A 17,145-nucleotide genomic window follows, 5' to 3' on the forward strand; every position below is an offset into this window, starting at 1 on the left:
AAAGGGTGGACCCCTATGGCCGTGTAATGGAAGGTGTCCGGGTGCCCCCAGGTGAGCTCCCAATGAAACCGAAACACTTGTGAGGGTCTGGGCCTTGGGATTCACAGCCACCTTTGGAGACGCAAAGACCCCATCGCGCTTTGGCCAGAGACGGTACTAGAATGCGTTGAACCCCGCTGCTCTCTATTTTTTGACAAGGGCACAAATGAATTCCAAAGTAAAGTTCAAATTTGAAACGAATTCCATACTTTTTTCACATTAAGCAAGGCCTTAGTATTGTTAAAAAGACTTTCTTCTGAATTGAAAATATATTTTTGCTGTCCTTGGTTTTCATACGAAAACTTTTAAAAATTGTGCAAAAATGTGACATTACAATGTCAACGTAATTCTTTAAGCTGTTCTACAATGTCTACTGTTCCTGTTGTCATGTGGCATTACTCATTTTTTCCAATTCTGTATAGTTCCTACTCATCTGCAGATTGCTCTATAATCATACTGGGTATTCCTGAAAAAAAAACAAAAGTTAGCATTTTAAATGCTTACTTGTTATCAAAGATGATATTACTGTACTCTTAACATAGCTTAGAAATACTTGCAAGTTTTCTTGTGTTTCTGGCGTTTTGAAAAAATTAAGTTGAAAATTAATACATTTCATTCCCAGAATAAATGTTTCATAGTTACTGACAAAGTTCAGTGAACCTTTGTTTAGCTATAATTTCTTCTAGTTTCCAAGAAAAAAATAAAATAGAAGACCTACATAATCACTTTGTCCATCCATCCCCCTCACTAGCCCTTTGCTAATTCCAACCACATTCAACAAGGAGACAGAGATCTCAAAAGTACAAATTCCTAAAGGCTTCACTAAGACCACTCAACGGACAGCAGGTGGAAAACCAAACTAGGACCTCTGTGACTTCCTGACCTTACCACCACCCATGTACCCAGAGACCTGCCAGTAGCTGCAACATGCAGGTGGAGCAAAGTGGCCATAATGGGGCCACAGAAAAATTTAAGGAAGCGGGACAGCAGCATGGGGGACGTCTGGCCGTGCCAGTTCTGCGGCTCACAGCCTGCATAGGCTGGTGTAGAAAGCATTGGTTTATGATTGTAGCAAGTACCAATTTTGCTCCTTTGAAGACTAATTCAAAATGGCATGACTTGGCACGTGTTACAAAGACCTTTGCCTAGCCAAAGTGTAACTGAAGCAACCAATGCGTACTCAAGTTTTTACTTCAAAGAAAAAAATCAAGTTCCTAGAACATAAAACGAATGTATCCTGGGCTTTGGAAACATGGTTTTCAGAACAAGGTCACCATTGTTCCCATTTGGAAGTACTTATCAGTTATTTCAATATTCTTTGACCTCCTAAGATGTGTATTTATATCTTAAGTTGTGTTAAGTAATACACTGTTAGAGAGAAAACACATTACAGATAGACAAATGGATTCAGGAGAATCAAATTACAACTGTTCAGGAGGTGTTACTATAGGGGTCTGAAAGCCAATCACAGTTGTGATAATAGCAATTACAGGGCCTTTAAGTTCTGTTGGTGAACAAAACGAGGTCTGTGGCAATGAAATCTGAACTATAGTATCATCCATATATTAGTGACAAAGCCACATAGATCTGCATTAGTTATTTGATTAGGGTATGACAGCTGCCATATTCCCCATTGTTTGTGGTGACCAGACACACTGCTGAGTCCAAACTGAATAGATCAAAAGTGAAGGGAGAAGTTTGCAAGAAGAAAGAAAAATATAAAGAATTAAATTCTCAGAAGTGTAAGTCAAGGGAAGAAAATAGGGTTTGAAAAAAAAGAGCCAAGTTTCATGTTTGTGTAATAGCTAAGAATTGTTAGGCCCAGTACTTGCACGAATAAGTACGAATAAGGGACAGTGATTCTCCTGCCTCTTCTGCAACCTAGATGGGAACCTCAGCCCAGAAACATCAAAAACCTATAACCAATAATATGGTGAAAGGTCCTGGGATCCACTAGAGAAGGAAAAGTAGGGCTTGTACTGGCAGCAGGAGAGGCCCAAGTGGAGCAAATATGCACTCACCAGCACATATATTCTTTCTTCTAAATCCGACAGCAGTAGGAGCAGACTTGACTTGTGTTGGGAGCTGCAGAGTTGATCCCTCCATGTTTTTAGTCTCTTTGTATTGAGCATGCTCCCCTTCTTCCCCATGTGAGGAGCTGAAATCTGCTACTGGCTGGAGAAAGGAGGTGGGTTTACTGTAGGGGAGGAGTAGGACAGTATAAAAGAGTCATGTAATAAACAAGGGGAAATAACTAGCTTTAACTGTGAGCCACAGGGAGGTGGACTATGAAGGAGATGTGAATTCCCCCTTGCAGAAAATAAAGGAATTGCATGCTTCTAAAATACAGAGTGTCCTAACCTGAGCTTTTGGCATGGGATGAAAACAGAGGCATAGTTCACATTTGTTAAGTATTAGATCGGTTTAATACGTTACTTGCTCACCAGAGCAACCAGAAAGTACATTTCTTTTGTAATGGACTATGGTACATTGCTACTGTGATCCTAATGGTTCAGAAAACATAATGCCTAAATATGATAGCTTTAATTTAATAACTTTATTCCTATTCTGTAGAGTTCTAACTAATGGTTTGCATAATGCAATTATAACTAGTAATTATATTAAGATTATGCTACAATTAAAACTATAATTTTAATTATAGCTAGTAGATCATGCAGTTAATTTAGGTGGTCTTTCACAGTGCAAATGGTCTGATGCAAACACTGCCAATATTGCTAAAATGCTGATTCTTAAGGAAGCTATTTGCAGGAATCAGAAAGTAAATAGTAGTAAAATAGATATTACACAAACATGATTCAGCAAAACTAGATGGATTTATATCCTTTAATAGTAAAAATACCTGTTAACAAGATAATTTTCCTGTTGCAAATGTCTTTTAAACCCAAACTACAACATATACATTATTCATAACATGTATTATTCATAGTGAGGTTCTTCCATTCATTTTGTTTGTTTTCAAATTGTATGTAAATTGATTTACTTGCTTTACTAAATACAAACTATATAGTAAATTGATGTTTAGAGCAGAACGATACTGAGTATTTTCTGCCTTTAGATCTGTTCTGAAATAGGTCTTTTAAAAACTTTCAATATAATGCTATATTTTTTACCTAATTAATTCCTCATTAAGAACCTAACCCTGAAAACATTCTGATCCTTGTACTTATCATTGCATCAAGAGCTCTAGAAACTTTATTTTCTAACTTGAATTCTCTTAATGTAATTTATATATGTTTATGCACACCAACTCAGAGATCACAAATATAAAATTCATTTCTTAATCTCCTACAAGAGACAAAAGGCTTCTTTAACTTACCTGTTTCTATGTTAGGAAACATTAACTGGAAGAACTTATGTTAAAAAGTGCTATAGAGGTGTTTTTAACAGCACAGAAATAATGAGCTGATATATAAAGATTCTAGCACCCATACTGTTCATACACTTGATAACAGAGGAAAGTGACATGCAGTTTGTATCTGTTGATGAGATAAATGAGCCCAGAGTATCAAGGCTGTAACACAGACCAGACACAATTCCCAGTATGGCCAGGGACCATACAGGCCAGGGACCACTTCCAATAGCTGGTCTGAATGTATACACCCAATTTTGGAGGGTAAGAAAGTTTGATATTATGAACATGGTCAGATTCCAGTGGTGCCTTGGCACCATTTCATTTACAAGATAGGTGCACTGCCTCCCTATCACAGTGCCTTCTTTCCACTGTCCTAGATAATTGGGCTGAAACATCAGAATATGCTGGGCACCAGTATGCCCAGGTGCCCGATATAGACAAGCCGGGTAGCAGAGCTAGGGCTCTTGCCACAGAATGTACCTGCTGCTTGGATACATATGAATGTGTCCAGGAACAATCAGAAAAATCTAAATACCTACCATAAGCTCAATTATGTATGAGGAGTCACAAGCAGAAAAGGGGGGCTGGAAATGTTTATATATTTCTGGTGCTGAAGTTCATCATTTGTGGCAAGTAAGTCACCTGAAAATTTTTCCTAGCTGAAGTCTGTTATTCTGCAAAATACTTGTATTCCAGAAACTTCAGGTATAAAATTCTCATATCCAAAGGTCTCAAGTCTGAAGTTTCTATGTGAAAGTGGTTCATCCATGGAACGTGAACAGGTTAATGCAAGAAGTGATAATGTCTTAATACTTCTTTACGTTATCTTTGTTTCTCTTGTTGGGAGCTGGAGTAGAAAGACCTTTCACTCATATCCCCTGTACCTTATCTCTTCAGAAAGGACTTTGAGGCTGAAAGAAGGTGAGCAGCAGAAAGCCCTGATGTTGCATAATGCTCACAAACCCTGACCATAAAAGGGGTGTTCTGACTGACAGTGCACTCACTGTATACCATCTCTGCAGCTTTCTTATGCCGTTAGCATAAGGCAGTAGGGGTAGGTTACAATTGGCCTCATAAAATGTCTTCTCTCTCAAAAATACCGTAGGCATGTTCAGAGATCCCTGCTCTATGCTGTTTCCCATTTAGGCATGGGGAACTTTCCCATGTGGCAAATCAGCTGTGGGTAAATCAGCTGACACTTGTCAGGGTTTCCAAAATACCAACACAGAGAAAGCAGTAAAAATGGCAGTAGGAATCATCTTTTCCTAAGACATTAACGCCTTTAGTTTTTTATTTAGTTTCACAGACTATGGCAGATGGGAAGCTTTACTGACTTTTTTATTGAAACTTTCAGTTTTGACAGCAGATTTCTCAGCTCACTGGAAAAAATGGTGCACTCTGAGAGCGAGCGGTGACTGCGATGAGGTAGGTCTCTGCCCAGAGGTGCCAGCTGCTGCCTGAGATCCATGCCTGCCGGTGGAGCCCTACCACACTCCAGAGGGCATGGGCCAGCAATAGCCTGGAGCTCAAGAAACATGCTCTGGGGTACTCTCAGGTACGGGACGCGTGCTCAAGCACAAGGTTTGACAGCTATGCAAGAAGTCACATGCTTTACCGTAGCAGATTTGCTTTTCTCTCACGATAGCAAATCTATAGCATATAATACTGATTTCCACCATAAAATGACAGCAGGTTGGCTTTACTTTTGGGAAGAGACACAAAAGAAATTTAAACTAGGTATAAGGATGGGAGAGATGTCCTGAGGTCCCTTCCAGCCTGAATTATTCTATGATCCTGTAATACTAAATTCCCCATTATGAAGAAGTCTAGAATTTTTCCCCCATTCTGAATTCTAATTGCTCTCTATTTAATGTTTTGGAAACACTAAATCATTTATCGTAATAATTTTCCCTTTAAAGTTGATAAATATTATCCATGTCACAGACTTTTAGTTGCACACAGCAAAGCAATGTCTAGCAGACAACAGATCTTGTTTCCGCTTATGTTTTCCTTATCCTGTGGACTAAAAGTGGGCAGTCTGACGAGAGCACCATCCTTCACAGAGGTTTTGCGTTCCTGTTCCAGAAGATGAGGAAAGTGTAGGGGGAAACAAAATTTGTTTGTACATCCATTATATGACACACCTTTTATTCCTTAGCACACAGGCTCCCATCTTGGAAATATGCATAACCCAACTCAGGAAATTAAGTGTATGTTTAAATGTTTGCAGCATCAATTCAGAGCGAGTCCTAGAACAAGCAAGAAGTCAAATTTAGTTCGCATTTAGCTCTAGCTCAGTGATCAACATTAATCCACTTGAAAAGTCTGTCCGGAAGAGTTCAGAGCAGTAGTTTCCCATCTAAAAGATGGTCATGGATATCTTTGAATTTGTGTGGGTTCCTCCCTGCAGTTACACATTTTGGAGAACTGAATTTTCTTGCTGTTTAATTTGCAGAAACGAGATGAGGGTCGGCTTTCTTATTTTTAACCCCAAGACTAAGCACGCCCAAGCCGGTAAACAGAGTCAAAAACTACTCCGGCGCGAAGCCGCCCCAAGGACGGCCTGAGTAAGAAGCAGAGGGGCGGCGGGCGACCCGGCAGCTCTCGCAGCCGAGGGGATAAACCTTGCGAGCAGCACAGGCCCCCTCCTGGCGCCGCCATTTGCCGCGGGAACGTCCCTTCACGGCATGCGACGCCCGCACAGGGGCAAAGGCTTCGGCGGCGGCTCTGCGCATGCGCCGGTCCAGCGCGCCCCGGCCCCAGCCGCGCTCTCCTCCCTTACCAGCCCGGCGCGGTGCATTAGGGGACCGCGTCCGCCGGCGTCCCCCTTAGCAACGCGGCCCGGGTCGGGCCGGGCCCGGCGGCCTCTGCCGCGCTCGGGGCAGGGGCAGCGGGCGACCGGAGAGCAGGCTGTGTGCGCCCTGTCGGGGTGGGGAAGGGGGCGTTGGCAGCTCTGCCCGGCAGCGCGGCCCCGCCGCCGTGCGCTGGGTGCGGGGCGGCGGTGCCTTCCCGCCGCCCTCGAGAAGGCGGACCCGCTCTGGGGGACGTCGCCGCCGCCCCCCGCTTCGGGCGCTGAGGGAGGAAAGCCGCAAAAAGGAGAGATTCGGCTTCGGGCGATTCGGCGTACGGCTTAGAGGAGGGCCCCGCCAAGTGGGAGGCAGCGGGGGCGGGGGGGAATCCGCCGGTGGAGAGGAACCGGCCCTCGGTGGGGTGCGGGCCGGTTCGTCCTGGCTGAGGCTTCCGTGCTAAAGCGCATGTATTTCCTATTATAGCTGAAGTAAAATGTTGCCTTCTTAAGACTGTTAAGGAAATAGGTAGCCAGGCAAAGAGAGGGAGCCGTATCAGTGAGGGAAGACCACAGGGTGGATGCTGTGTTAGACACTAAAGTATTTGTGAAGGAAGACATTGGAACCTAAGCTGCTTTAATTCTATGTTTTAAAAACCACTTGAATTGAAATGGCAAAATTATATGAAGAATGTTGCGTATAGAGAATAGCTGTGAAGGAGCTGGTGAAGGAAGGAAGGGATATTTGAATCTAGAAGAGATATCTTTCATTAGACTGACTGCTATGGTTTGGCCTAATAAAAAAACCCAAACTTTAGAATATGAGAGAGTTATCTTAAATCGAATGTAAAGATACCATTCTAAAAGTAATACAGTTACTTGTTATGATAATTTAGTTTTAATGATAAATATCTTTAAAACAATTTTCATGACAGTGGTATAAATACCTAACAAAATACAATTCTGTGAAATGGTGCCATTTAAATATTGTTTATAGGTGAACCCTAGTTTTTATGACTAATCATAGCTTATTTTTAATTTCAAAGACAGCAATTAAAAACTAAAATTAAACTGGAGCTCATTTGAACTTGTAAACCTTATTACTAATTCTATTTTACATTTTTAAAGATTTATATAAAACCACCAAGATAATATTTGGAATGTTAAATGTTTCACAGGAAAATGATGCAAAATGTGCATCTGGCTCCTGAGGCTGATGAAGATGATCTTTATTCTGGCTACAATGATTATAATCCCACGTTTGACACAGAGGTAAAAATTTTTGCTGTTTCCCACACATAGGATTTTAGCTTCTAAGTACAAGATAAGAACATGTGGTACAGTAATGCACAAGTGTACTACTGCTTTGAAGTGAATTTTTCTTTATTTAGCCAGAAATATGTAAAGTTTCACCGAGACCTTCTTGAATAGTTTTTTTTTTGATATTTTTCTATTCCAACAAAATACTTGTGTGCATCTCAGCAGATCTAATATGCTTTAATGGTTAGAATTTATTAAGTATAAAATCCTAGTTATTTGAAAGCCATATTCACATTCACACACATTCAATGTGGTGTTTCCCAGTGTGCAGCAGCAAGTTTTCTGACAAAAGAGGCTGCTTATTGGTCAATAGGTCATTGATCTCTTACTGTGCTGCAGCTGAAGGACATAACAGTAGAGTGGAGTCCTGCAGGCCTCAGTGCAATCGGTAGAGCATCTGGGATGACTTACGGTGACCCTGCAGACCACTTTCTGGTAACTGCTGCTGTAGCGGAATTGGAACAGTAGGGGGTCATTTGGTGCAAACCCACTACCCTGCTCAAAGCAGGGCCGGTGTTGCAAGACTTGGCATCTCGTGTGAAATTCCAATGACAAATTCATGGGAGTTGCAGCGTGACCCCAGAGACATGAGATATCTTAATGCATTGGCATGACAGGCATTAATGTTAAAAATTTTGAAATAGTGCTAGTAGTAAGCTTTTGGACAGAAATAAAATTTCATGTTACATTTTATCACTAAAGCTCTGCTTCCTCAATGTGTTTTTATTTTTCAGAGAATAATGAGTTTTTACATTTCCTAATCTAAAATACCAAAAAAGACAGACCAAATAATATAATCATTATTTATTGTCAGTAAAACCTGTCATTCAGTTATCTTCAAGTCAAGTATTTTTGGAAGAACTGGGGCTTTTTTTACCTATCTGCTTTTAGTAGTCATAAGGTTCTGGAGTTGTGGCTTTGGGTGTTGTGGTTTTAAAAGGGTTGATATATTTATTTTATCTTTTCTAGGATTTAGAAAATGATATAGCTTTTCAACAGGCAGCAAGAACAAGTCATGGTAGAAGACCCTCTGTGAGTACCTTTTAAACTACATTGCAATAGTGTAGACCTTCTCTAAAGCCCTAGCTCTGGTTTTAGCACTGGTACAAACTTATCTTGGGAATGTCTTAGTCTTTTTTTGTCTACTACTAACATGAAGATACAGCCTTTATTTATTTATATGAAAAATAAGAAAAATATTAGCAGAGCACAAGGTCCATTAAGTTCTGTAGTTAAGCTAGAGCAAACAAGGAACTTTAGTTGAAAATGTCTATCCTTGTTTGATAAAATGAGATAAAACTGTGTTAAAGAGCAAAATGATATATTCTGAAAGGACTTTGTTTAATATTCTACACATAGAATTACTCGCTCTGGCATGTAATTACAAGGTTGAGATACATACTAGATAGTGGGACTTAGAAAACTGTGTTATTGTTCTGATCATTCTTTTCTCTGTAAATTCATGTAATTTACATTAATTTTCTTACTTTCATTTAGCTGTGACTTAATCTTATATCAGTTTTCAAAACTAAATATAAAGTTGGCACCTGCACTTTAGAAGTGCATACTATGTATCTAAAGAAGAGCTGAAACTGTCTATGTTACTTATTTGCCAGAATAATCTGCTTCTACAAGGAGAATCGTTTCTATAACAATTGGAGCGTTATTTCTATGAATTCACTACAGAAACTATATAGAAAGAATGATAAATAATACATATGGTTGTTAATTGGTGGGGATGTTTTTTGTTGGTTTTTTTTTGGTTGGTTGTTTTTTCACCCAGGTGACAGCCAAAATTCCTGGTACATCAGCTTCAAGACCTTTAGCTACTGGAATTGGCGTATGTTTTTGTTCTGTTGTATTCTTAATGAAAATGAAGTATTTACCATTAATCCCTTGCACAAAGTGAGCTCTTTTTATCTGAGTATTTCCTTCCAGTGAACTACATGTATTCGTTAATTTTAATTAGATCACAACGCTGCACTTGGTCAAGTCATGGTTACTGATTTTTTTTTTCCTCTTTTTTTTCTTTTTCTCCCAAACCATACTGCAAATAACTTCCATGCTGCATAACGCAGTAGATTCCAAGCTATTAACCTGGGGTTTTTTCAGAGGGAACTGCATGGCTTGTTATTTGGGCTCAGAAAGTTTTCTGAAAGTTAAGGTGAAATTCAGTCTTGGAAAAATACAGGCTTTCAAATCATGTCTAGTTTAATCAGAGAAAGTTGGTTATATTCTTTGGTATACTTAACCCATTGTAACTCTTAAATAACTAACACTTTAACCTGGTTTTCTATGGAAACAGAAGTTATGCACTAGTGATACATCCACTGTCCCCTCATCCCAATAAATTTTCAACCCGTTAGCCTGTCTCAGTCAAATTTGAAATGACAGTGCTCTTAAATATAAAGTTCCTGTAAGTTTTATGACAAATAAAGAAGGGAGATCACATTCCTTTAGATCTCTTACGCAACTTAGCTGGGTAGCAATTTCAAGAACGCCTAAATTCCATTATAAGACATTGAAATACATCCTTTACTCTGAACCTTCTGTTACCTGCTTTGCATATATTCCTTTTGAGACTGCTTTTTATTAGCAGTTGTATTTGCAGATGTTTAGTGTAGTACCACACTGTGACAGGAAAAGCTGTCTTGTTAAAGGAGTGCACAAAAAGGCATTTCTTAAGGATAATAAAGACTGAAATGTTTATCTGCATTAGTAGAGCTAGAAACCTCCAAAGCTTTGTCCAGTCCACAGTACTACCTGTTTCACTCTGCAGATTTGCTGCTTCTGCACTACAGTCCTTGTTGATTTAGATTCAGCCTTAGCAGAAAAAATGAAAAACAGCCACAATGAGTGGTGGATAGTGGGTAAAATAGTTAAACATAGGCCTCTGAGTGGGAATTAGGGGAATACTTTTTCATGGCCTGAAACCCTTTATTTTTGTCTGTTTGTATTGTATATCTGTAGCAAACTTTAGCACTTACTATTAAATATTTCACATTTATTTCTTTACATTTTTAACACTACTACAGAAGGACAGCATGCAGCATGTCAACTAATGGAAAAGATATCCATTGGCAGTTTCAAAGTATATCTGTATTTATTGTAAAATAAATGTTCATGAAAGTATACCTTAAAATCTGTCCCTATATTAATCTCTGATCAGCTGTACTTGGAATTTTACTGAAGTATCTTGTGGAAATTAAAGGTAGTAATTTCACAATGGAAAGTACTACCACCTCAGATAAATTTCTATGTATTGTTTTTTTAAAAGGTCTGACAGAAATGTCCAAATACATAAAAAACAATATTGTGAATTCGTGCTGAAATGTTCAACATCATTAAGTCTGCCAGGCACTGGAAGTATATTGCATACGAATAACACAAATGGGAATTTTGCTATGAACTTATGTGAGAGATCAACTATTAAAACTCAGTGTTGAGAAGACTGTGCATAGCCTTTACAGGCTTCTAATGCTTTGTGAGTGCTAGTTTCAAACAATTTACTTATTTTTGTAGTCAAAGGCAACTTTAACTTCATCTATGGGAAGACCAATGACAGGAGCTATACAGGTAAAAGTTTCAATATTTACACTTTATATTGATTTGGAACACTGAAGTTTTCTGATAAGTGTTTGGGTTTGATACAAATATTTAACAGTTCATTGAAATAATACAAATTATTACACTGTTTTAATTTGTCCTTTTTTGAAAATACTACTATCAGAAAGCATGAGGGTTGTGATGAGTATTTTGTTTGAGCACAGGGTTGGAAGCAGTACCAGTGTAGTGCTTTTTAACACTTATTGACACGCAAAGAATAATTTTCCATTGAAATAGGAGAAAGTTAGATTCTGGTTTTCATGTTTCTCTTATGTACTTACAGACTAATAAGAATCTGCTACAATTTACCAATGACTTTCCCATCACTGCCCTTAAGTATATTGGCTTAATGTTCAATGTATCTATAGCCACTATATTCTTCTGTGTCAGCCCAGGTGAGAAACAGGAATTATCAGGAAGCATCAAGAGTAGGGCTACTCCCTTCGGGAAGGCAAGCCAGGAGCCTAGAGGGAAATCGCATGGCCAGCAGTGCAGGGGCCTCACCAGCCAGGACCCAGTCCCACGATACCTGAGCAAGGCAACTAGGATCCACCCAGAAATGGTGGCCACGTCCAACCAAAAGTCCAGAACATAAGGCAATATCATGGTGATGAGGCAGGTCCAAGGTCAAGCCAAAAGGCCGATGCATAGCCAGGGTTAGGACCAATAATCACTGGCCAGGTCTATAGAGACAAGGCAAGGCTAAGATCAATCCAGGAGGTCAGTCCACAGGTTGAAATCTGGATCAAGGGAACCTGTGGCTAAGCATAGCTGTGGCTGATTTGGAAACCAGTAGTCCTCCAACAAAGCTCAAGCAGGGGCTGAGGGACCAGGGTTGAGCTTAAATAAAGCTCCTGGACCCATGGGTACGGTGTATGACTGGAGGCCTCAGGTGAGTCTGGTCAAGGCCATTAAGGTTTATTAGTGCAGACAGTGTTCTGACAAGAAAGTTTAATAAGCTGGCACGGGGTGGGGTCAGAGATTCTTGTGTTGGGAGGCATTGTCTGGTAATAAGTTAAAAATACAAAAAAATTGTAGTTTGTTTGTGCCTCTCTTGGTTTAGATAAAGTTTAGATAAAACATTCTGATCCATAATCTCATAGGATTCTCTTTATTGTCAATAAAAATTTAAAAAGCAACTGAGCTCTGAAACAGTGTGATAGTAAGCTAGAGTACATTACAGATCTCAAGATGAACAATTTTTAAGAATTTTCTAAAAATAAAAGATGTTTGAAATTAAGTATTCTTAATATATATAAAATTTACACAAAGTAGAAAGTGTTCCTTTGTGTCAGTTACAGTTTCCCAATGGTGTTTGCTCCTCTACTTTGTAGGCAGTTATTATAGAATCATTGAATACCAGGTTAGAAGGGACATCAAGGATCATCTGGTCCAACCTTTCTTGGCAAAAGCATGGTCTAGACGAGATGGCCCAGCACCCTGTCCACCTGAATCTTAAAAGTGTCCAATGTTGAAGAATCCACCACTTCCCTGGGGAGATTATTCCAATGGGTGATTGTTCCCATTGTGAAAAATTTTCCTCCTGTGTCCAATCGGAATCTCCCCAGGAGTAACTGGTACCCATTACCCCTCGTCTTTTCCATGTGACTACTTATAGAAAGGGAGTCTCCATCTTCTCTGTAGCCACCCTTTAAATACTGGAACATGGTGATAAGGTTTCCTCTAAGCCTTCTTTTCTCAAGGCTGAACAATCCTGTACTACATGATATATAATATTTGAGAAAAAATTTTTTTGAGAAAATATTTTAAAAAATATTCAGTTTACTGAGGTGGTAACAACTGATTTTTGTATTTAAAGGTTTTGTCGTATGTAACTGATGTCCATACTGTCCACAATCTATTCTTTAGGAAGATTATTTTAATATGTCTTCCTTTTTATTTAAGGATGGGGTTGCTCGACCAATGACAGCAGTGCATGCTGCAGGTTACACTAAGGCAGCTATGAGAGGTATGGTTTGTAGTAATCATCAGCTGCCAGAGCGAGATGTTATTTTACAATTTTCAGTACTCTGTTAATTTTGCAGGTTCTTCATTTGATCCTCTTGGCCAAGCAAGAGGTCCTGCTCCACCTCTGGAAATGAAAAATTCAGACAGGTTTGTTTAGTTTTGCATTAAATTATTTCAGTATTAACAGCACCAAAAAACCAACCATGGGTAGAGTTTAAAAACATCCAGGCAGTAACAAAACCTTGAGGGGCCAAACTCTTAACTTTGTGGAATAATGCCACATACATTTATGCATGTGGTTAGCTAACTTACCAGAGCAGTTGCACTGACTTTCAGGAACATCTGATTTCAGTGATTTCTGATTCCAACTGTAGCTCAGCAGCCTGGACGTAGTTGTTGCCACACAAATGCTGTGATACTTATATAGAATTGTGGAGGATTATGGAAGAGTGTGTGACAAGCAAGGAACACCACCATTCATGCAGCTCTCTGGGAAGAACTTGGGGGGATTTTGCCTGCTGACCTTCACTGTTCACTCTGACCTAAGCACTTGAGGTAAAACTGAGGTTGTGAAAGTTTTGCAGGCTGCTGTGAATGTTGGGGAGTTCAACTGAGAGAACAAGTCATTGAGCTTTTTGATACAAAAGTTGTATTCCTCAAATATAGCTATATAGGAATAAGGAATCCTACTGAAACGTTTGGTTATTTAACTGAGGAAAAAATCTAGGTAAATAACAGCTGTTTATTAAAATCTGCATTTGCAAGCTATACTTTAAAGTTATCTATGCAAACAAAGGTTCGATTAATTGCTTTTAATACAATATTTCATTTCACTAGGTGTTTGATTTGGAAGTTTTACTAGCCCATCTGTTTATTCTGTCGTTACTTCTCCATAACAAATTGGGTCCGTGAAATTTGCATGTCTGTCTTGCTCTCATAAGAAGATTTATGTTTTCTTAGGTCTCTGTTCTCAAATTGAAAGTGTGAATATAGTGTCTCTGGAGGATCTTCTCTGGCCATAGTTTCACATTATATTTTCTTTGGGAAAACCAGTTAGTTGTGATATGTGATACATCACTGTGTTGTTTTATTGCAACTATCCCGTGTAAAAGCTTAATGTTTGCAGTTACATTACTAGTGTTAATCTGTTTATTGTTATTTTTGTTTTAGTTCAGAAGAGAAGATTAGGCAGTTGGAAAAAAAAGTGAATGAACTGGTTGAAGAAAGCTGCATTGCTAACAGTTGTGGAGACTTGAAATTGGTAATTTTTCTGGATTTCACTTCACTTCTGCTATTATGTGAAGAACAATTTGTGTAGATGTTTCAAACTGGCTTGGGTTCAAACACTTCAAATTATTAAAATCATCTTAATTCTAACTTTGCTGTGACTATTCTAGTCCAGCGATACCTTGTATTATTAAAAAGATAGAAGCTGTATTTCTTGTGTATGTATTTGTTAAGATTTCAGTGTTACAAAAACTCCCTTCTTATGTAGATTGTACCAGACCATTCAGAGGGTCCTCTAGGATGTTATGTTAGTTTCTGACAAGTCCAGCAGAATATCCATTTTCCTGCAGAAGTCATCAAAGTTGCTAACTCATTGTCTATAAACCAGCCAAGTTAGATTTGCCTTCTATCATAAGGACTAAGAACCAAGCTATATCTTGAGAAGTACTCCCTTTGCCACTAGCTGCCAAATAGCTACCTTGAGTGCTAGCCATTACTTTTTTAATCATTGCACCCTTGCAGAGGCATACAGGACTGCTAATGGCACTTGTAGACCTGCAGCATTACTTGTATGAAGGGTCTTGACAGCAATCTGCAGAAGATTATCATTGGATAAAATAATAATTTTGTAGTTACTCAAATTGTGAATGTACATGTGAAATGCCAGTTGTGGATAGATAAAAAAGGGAAGCAATTTACCAGCATCCAGAATCAATCAAGGTGCTATGTGCAGCATACATTTGCGTAGCACGCGTGTTTACTTACTGCCTTTGCTTTCTTCCTTCCAACGTGTTCCTGCACTTGGATTCTGCAACTAAGGAAACATGCCAAGCCTAAACACTTTTTTTTTTTTTTTTTTAATTTTATGTGCACTTTCTATGATTAAAACAGGTAGAATACTCTTCTACGGTCACCATAATCTGGTGATTATGGCATATGTATGTGTGTGACTATACTTCTCTAAAATTATACAGCTAAGCAGAGTTAGACAACTGTATGTCTCCTTATTGCTAATTAACACCTATCTGTGGGTTATATTGCTACTTTTCAGCCATTGGGTACAGTCTGTGCATTTAAAGAAAATGGACATGAGTATATTCTTTTCATACTTGTTTTGAGTGTATTTTTGCTGTCTTGGGTTAGTAAGATTCAAGGCATTGCTAAATTTTAGGTTTTTATTTAAGGCTCTGGAAAAAGCAAAAGAGGCTGGAAGAAAGGAAAGAGTATTGGTGAGACAACGTGAACAAATTGCTACTGCAGAAAACATCAACTTAGACCTCACTTACTCAGTAAGTGCTTAGAAATCTTCAATGAATCCAAAGTGTTGGTAAAAAGCCTCCTAAAGAGACATTTCAGTGTTTGCTGAGTGTGTGTGTGTTGTAATGCTCGTAGCAGTGTACCAAATCATATATGGTCTATGTTTGGGGGTGGGGGAAGTTTATGAAGATAAAGTGCAAGTTAAGCACTTTAAAGTTAAGTTAAAACTTAACATTGGATTGCAAAGATCCATGTGTATCATTGCGTCTATTCCCTTGCAATATTCCTAAATCATTAATCTTAAAGCAGGTGTCTAGATTTACATTATGGTTTTCAAATTAATAGTAGACTTTTTTTAAAAAAAGGATACAACATGCATAAAAATACTTAAGGGGAATTTCAAGTTGTACTCCAGGTACTGCTGTAGAGAAAATTATTAACAATGAATACACTGAATTAGGCAGACCTAGTAATTTATTTTATGGTGAAGTTCAGAGTAAGTTCAGAGTAAAGCTGGGGAAAAAAACGTGGAAGTATTTTACCTGACACCAACAGAACTTCTGTTTTGAAACAGCAGTTTGGAAGAATTCTCTCTTTATAAATTGAGTAGTGACCACAGGTAGTAGGACCGTTTTCCATATTTTGGGAGTCATAAATTACAGACACTTTCTGAGAATCATCTTGTGTGAATGTTTTTTAATAACCTTGCATTATGACATTGTGTTTGTTTAGGTCTAAGGCCCACTTAGCATGACTTTTTAATGGTAGTTACTTAAGTACAAAAATAAATTACGTAGAATAAGTAGACTTGAAACTTGTTTTCTCTATGTCAATGTACAAGAACAAAGGAGCATTAAAGATGGGAAGCTTAGAACTGGTAAAAACAATACTTCCAAGGTAAAATTATATTTTAAATTATCTATTATAATAGTTTATTACTGTTGGGAGAACAACGTATTTTCTTGTACCTATAATTCCATTTGTCTATAGGTTCTTTTCAATCTGGCTGGTCAGTATGCTGCTAATGAAATGTACGCTGAAGCACTGAACACTTACCAAGTTATAGTGAAGAATAAGATGTTCAGCAATGGAGGTAGGGTACGCTCCAGAGTGGATTAAAATTGGTAGTCAGGCATTCAAAATGAGAATGTCATCTGCATGGTATTGACTCAGAAATCTCAGCCTTCCTGTCTGCCAGTCAGTGTGGATGACAGATACTCATAATTTCTGACTTGGTATAACTTAATGTGGTTTGGCTCTCCAACTTGTGAAGTCTTTTCTTTCCATAGGCTAAGCTAAACATGAAGCCAAATACATATTTTTCTCATGCTGCACACACTATGTTGTCTGCTCTAATACTAGTTTTTTCTCTTTTGACTCTGCTTTCCCCTTCTGAAAGCTTTTTTTAGTATTTTGCACATCTTTGAGACTCCTACAGTGCACTTTTGTCAGAGATGCTTATTTGCAGCTGTCTTCCTGAAGAGCACCATAAATAATCGCTACCTCATCCCTCAATTCACAATCAAAATCAGAATACATCTTACATGATAGTTCTTTTCTAGGTTTCATT

General features: G+C 38.6%; 1 protein-coding gene across 2 annotated transcripts in view; it reads left to right on the forward strand.

Moving 5' to 3' along the window:
- The first annotated feature begins 7,351 nt into the window (after positions 1-7,351).
- IFT88 (intraflagellar transport 88) overlaps positions 7,352-17,145 on the forward strand; it is a 47,219-nt gene continuing 37,425 nt past the window's right edge. For both annotated transcript variants that reach the window (XM_010572631.1, XM_010572630.1), the window contains exons 1-9: positions 7,352-7,469; positions 8,487-8,549; positions 9,301-9,357; positions 11,040-11,093; positions 13,029-13,092; positions 13,169-13,238; positions 14,262-14,352; positions 15,503-15,607; positions 16,566-16,668. In XM_010572631.1, coding sequence (XP_010570933.1) covers positions 7,365-7,469; positions 8,487-8,549; positions 9,301-9,357; positions 11,040-11,093; positions 13,029-13,092; positions 13,169-13,238; positions 14,262-14,352; positions 15,503-15,607; positions 16,566-16,668 — 712 coding nt within the window. In that variant the 5' untranslated portion in view covers positions 7,352-7,364. The remainder of the gene's footprint in view (positions 7,470-8,486; positions 8,550-9,300; positions 9,358-11,039; positions 11,094-13,028; positions 13,093-13,168; positions 13,239-14,261; positions 14,353-15,502; positions 15,608-16,565; positions 16,669-17,145) is intronic.

This window comes from Haliaeetus leucocephalus, unplaced genomic scaffold (genome assembly GCF_000737465.1).
Source record: "Haliaeetus leucocephalus isolate CR32 unplaced genomic scaffold, Haliaeetus_leucocephalus-4.0 Scaffold351, whole genome shotgun sequence".
In the NCBI taxonomy this organism is placed as follows: domain Eukaryota; kingdom Metazoa; phylum Chordata; class Aves; order Accipitriformes; family Accipitridae; genus Haliaeetus; species Haliaeetus leucocephalus.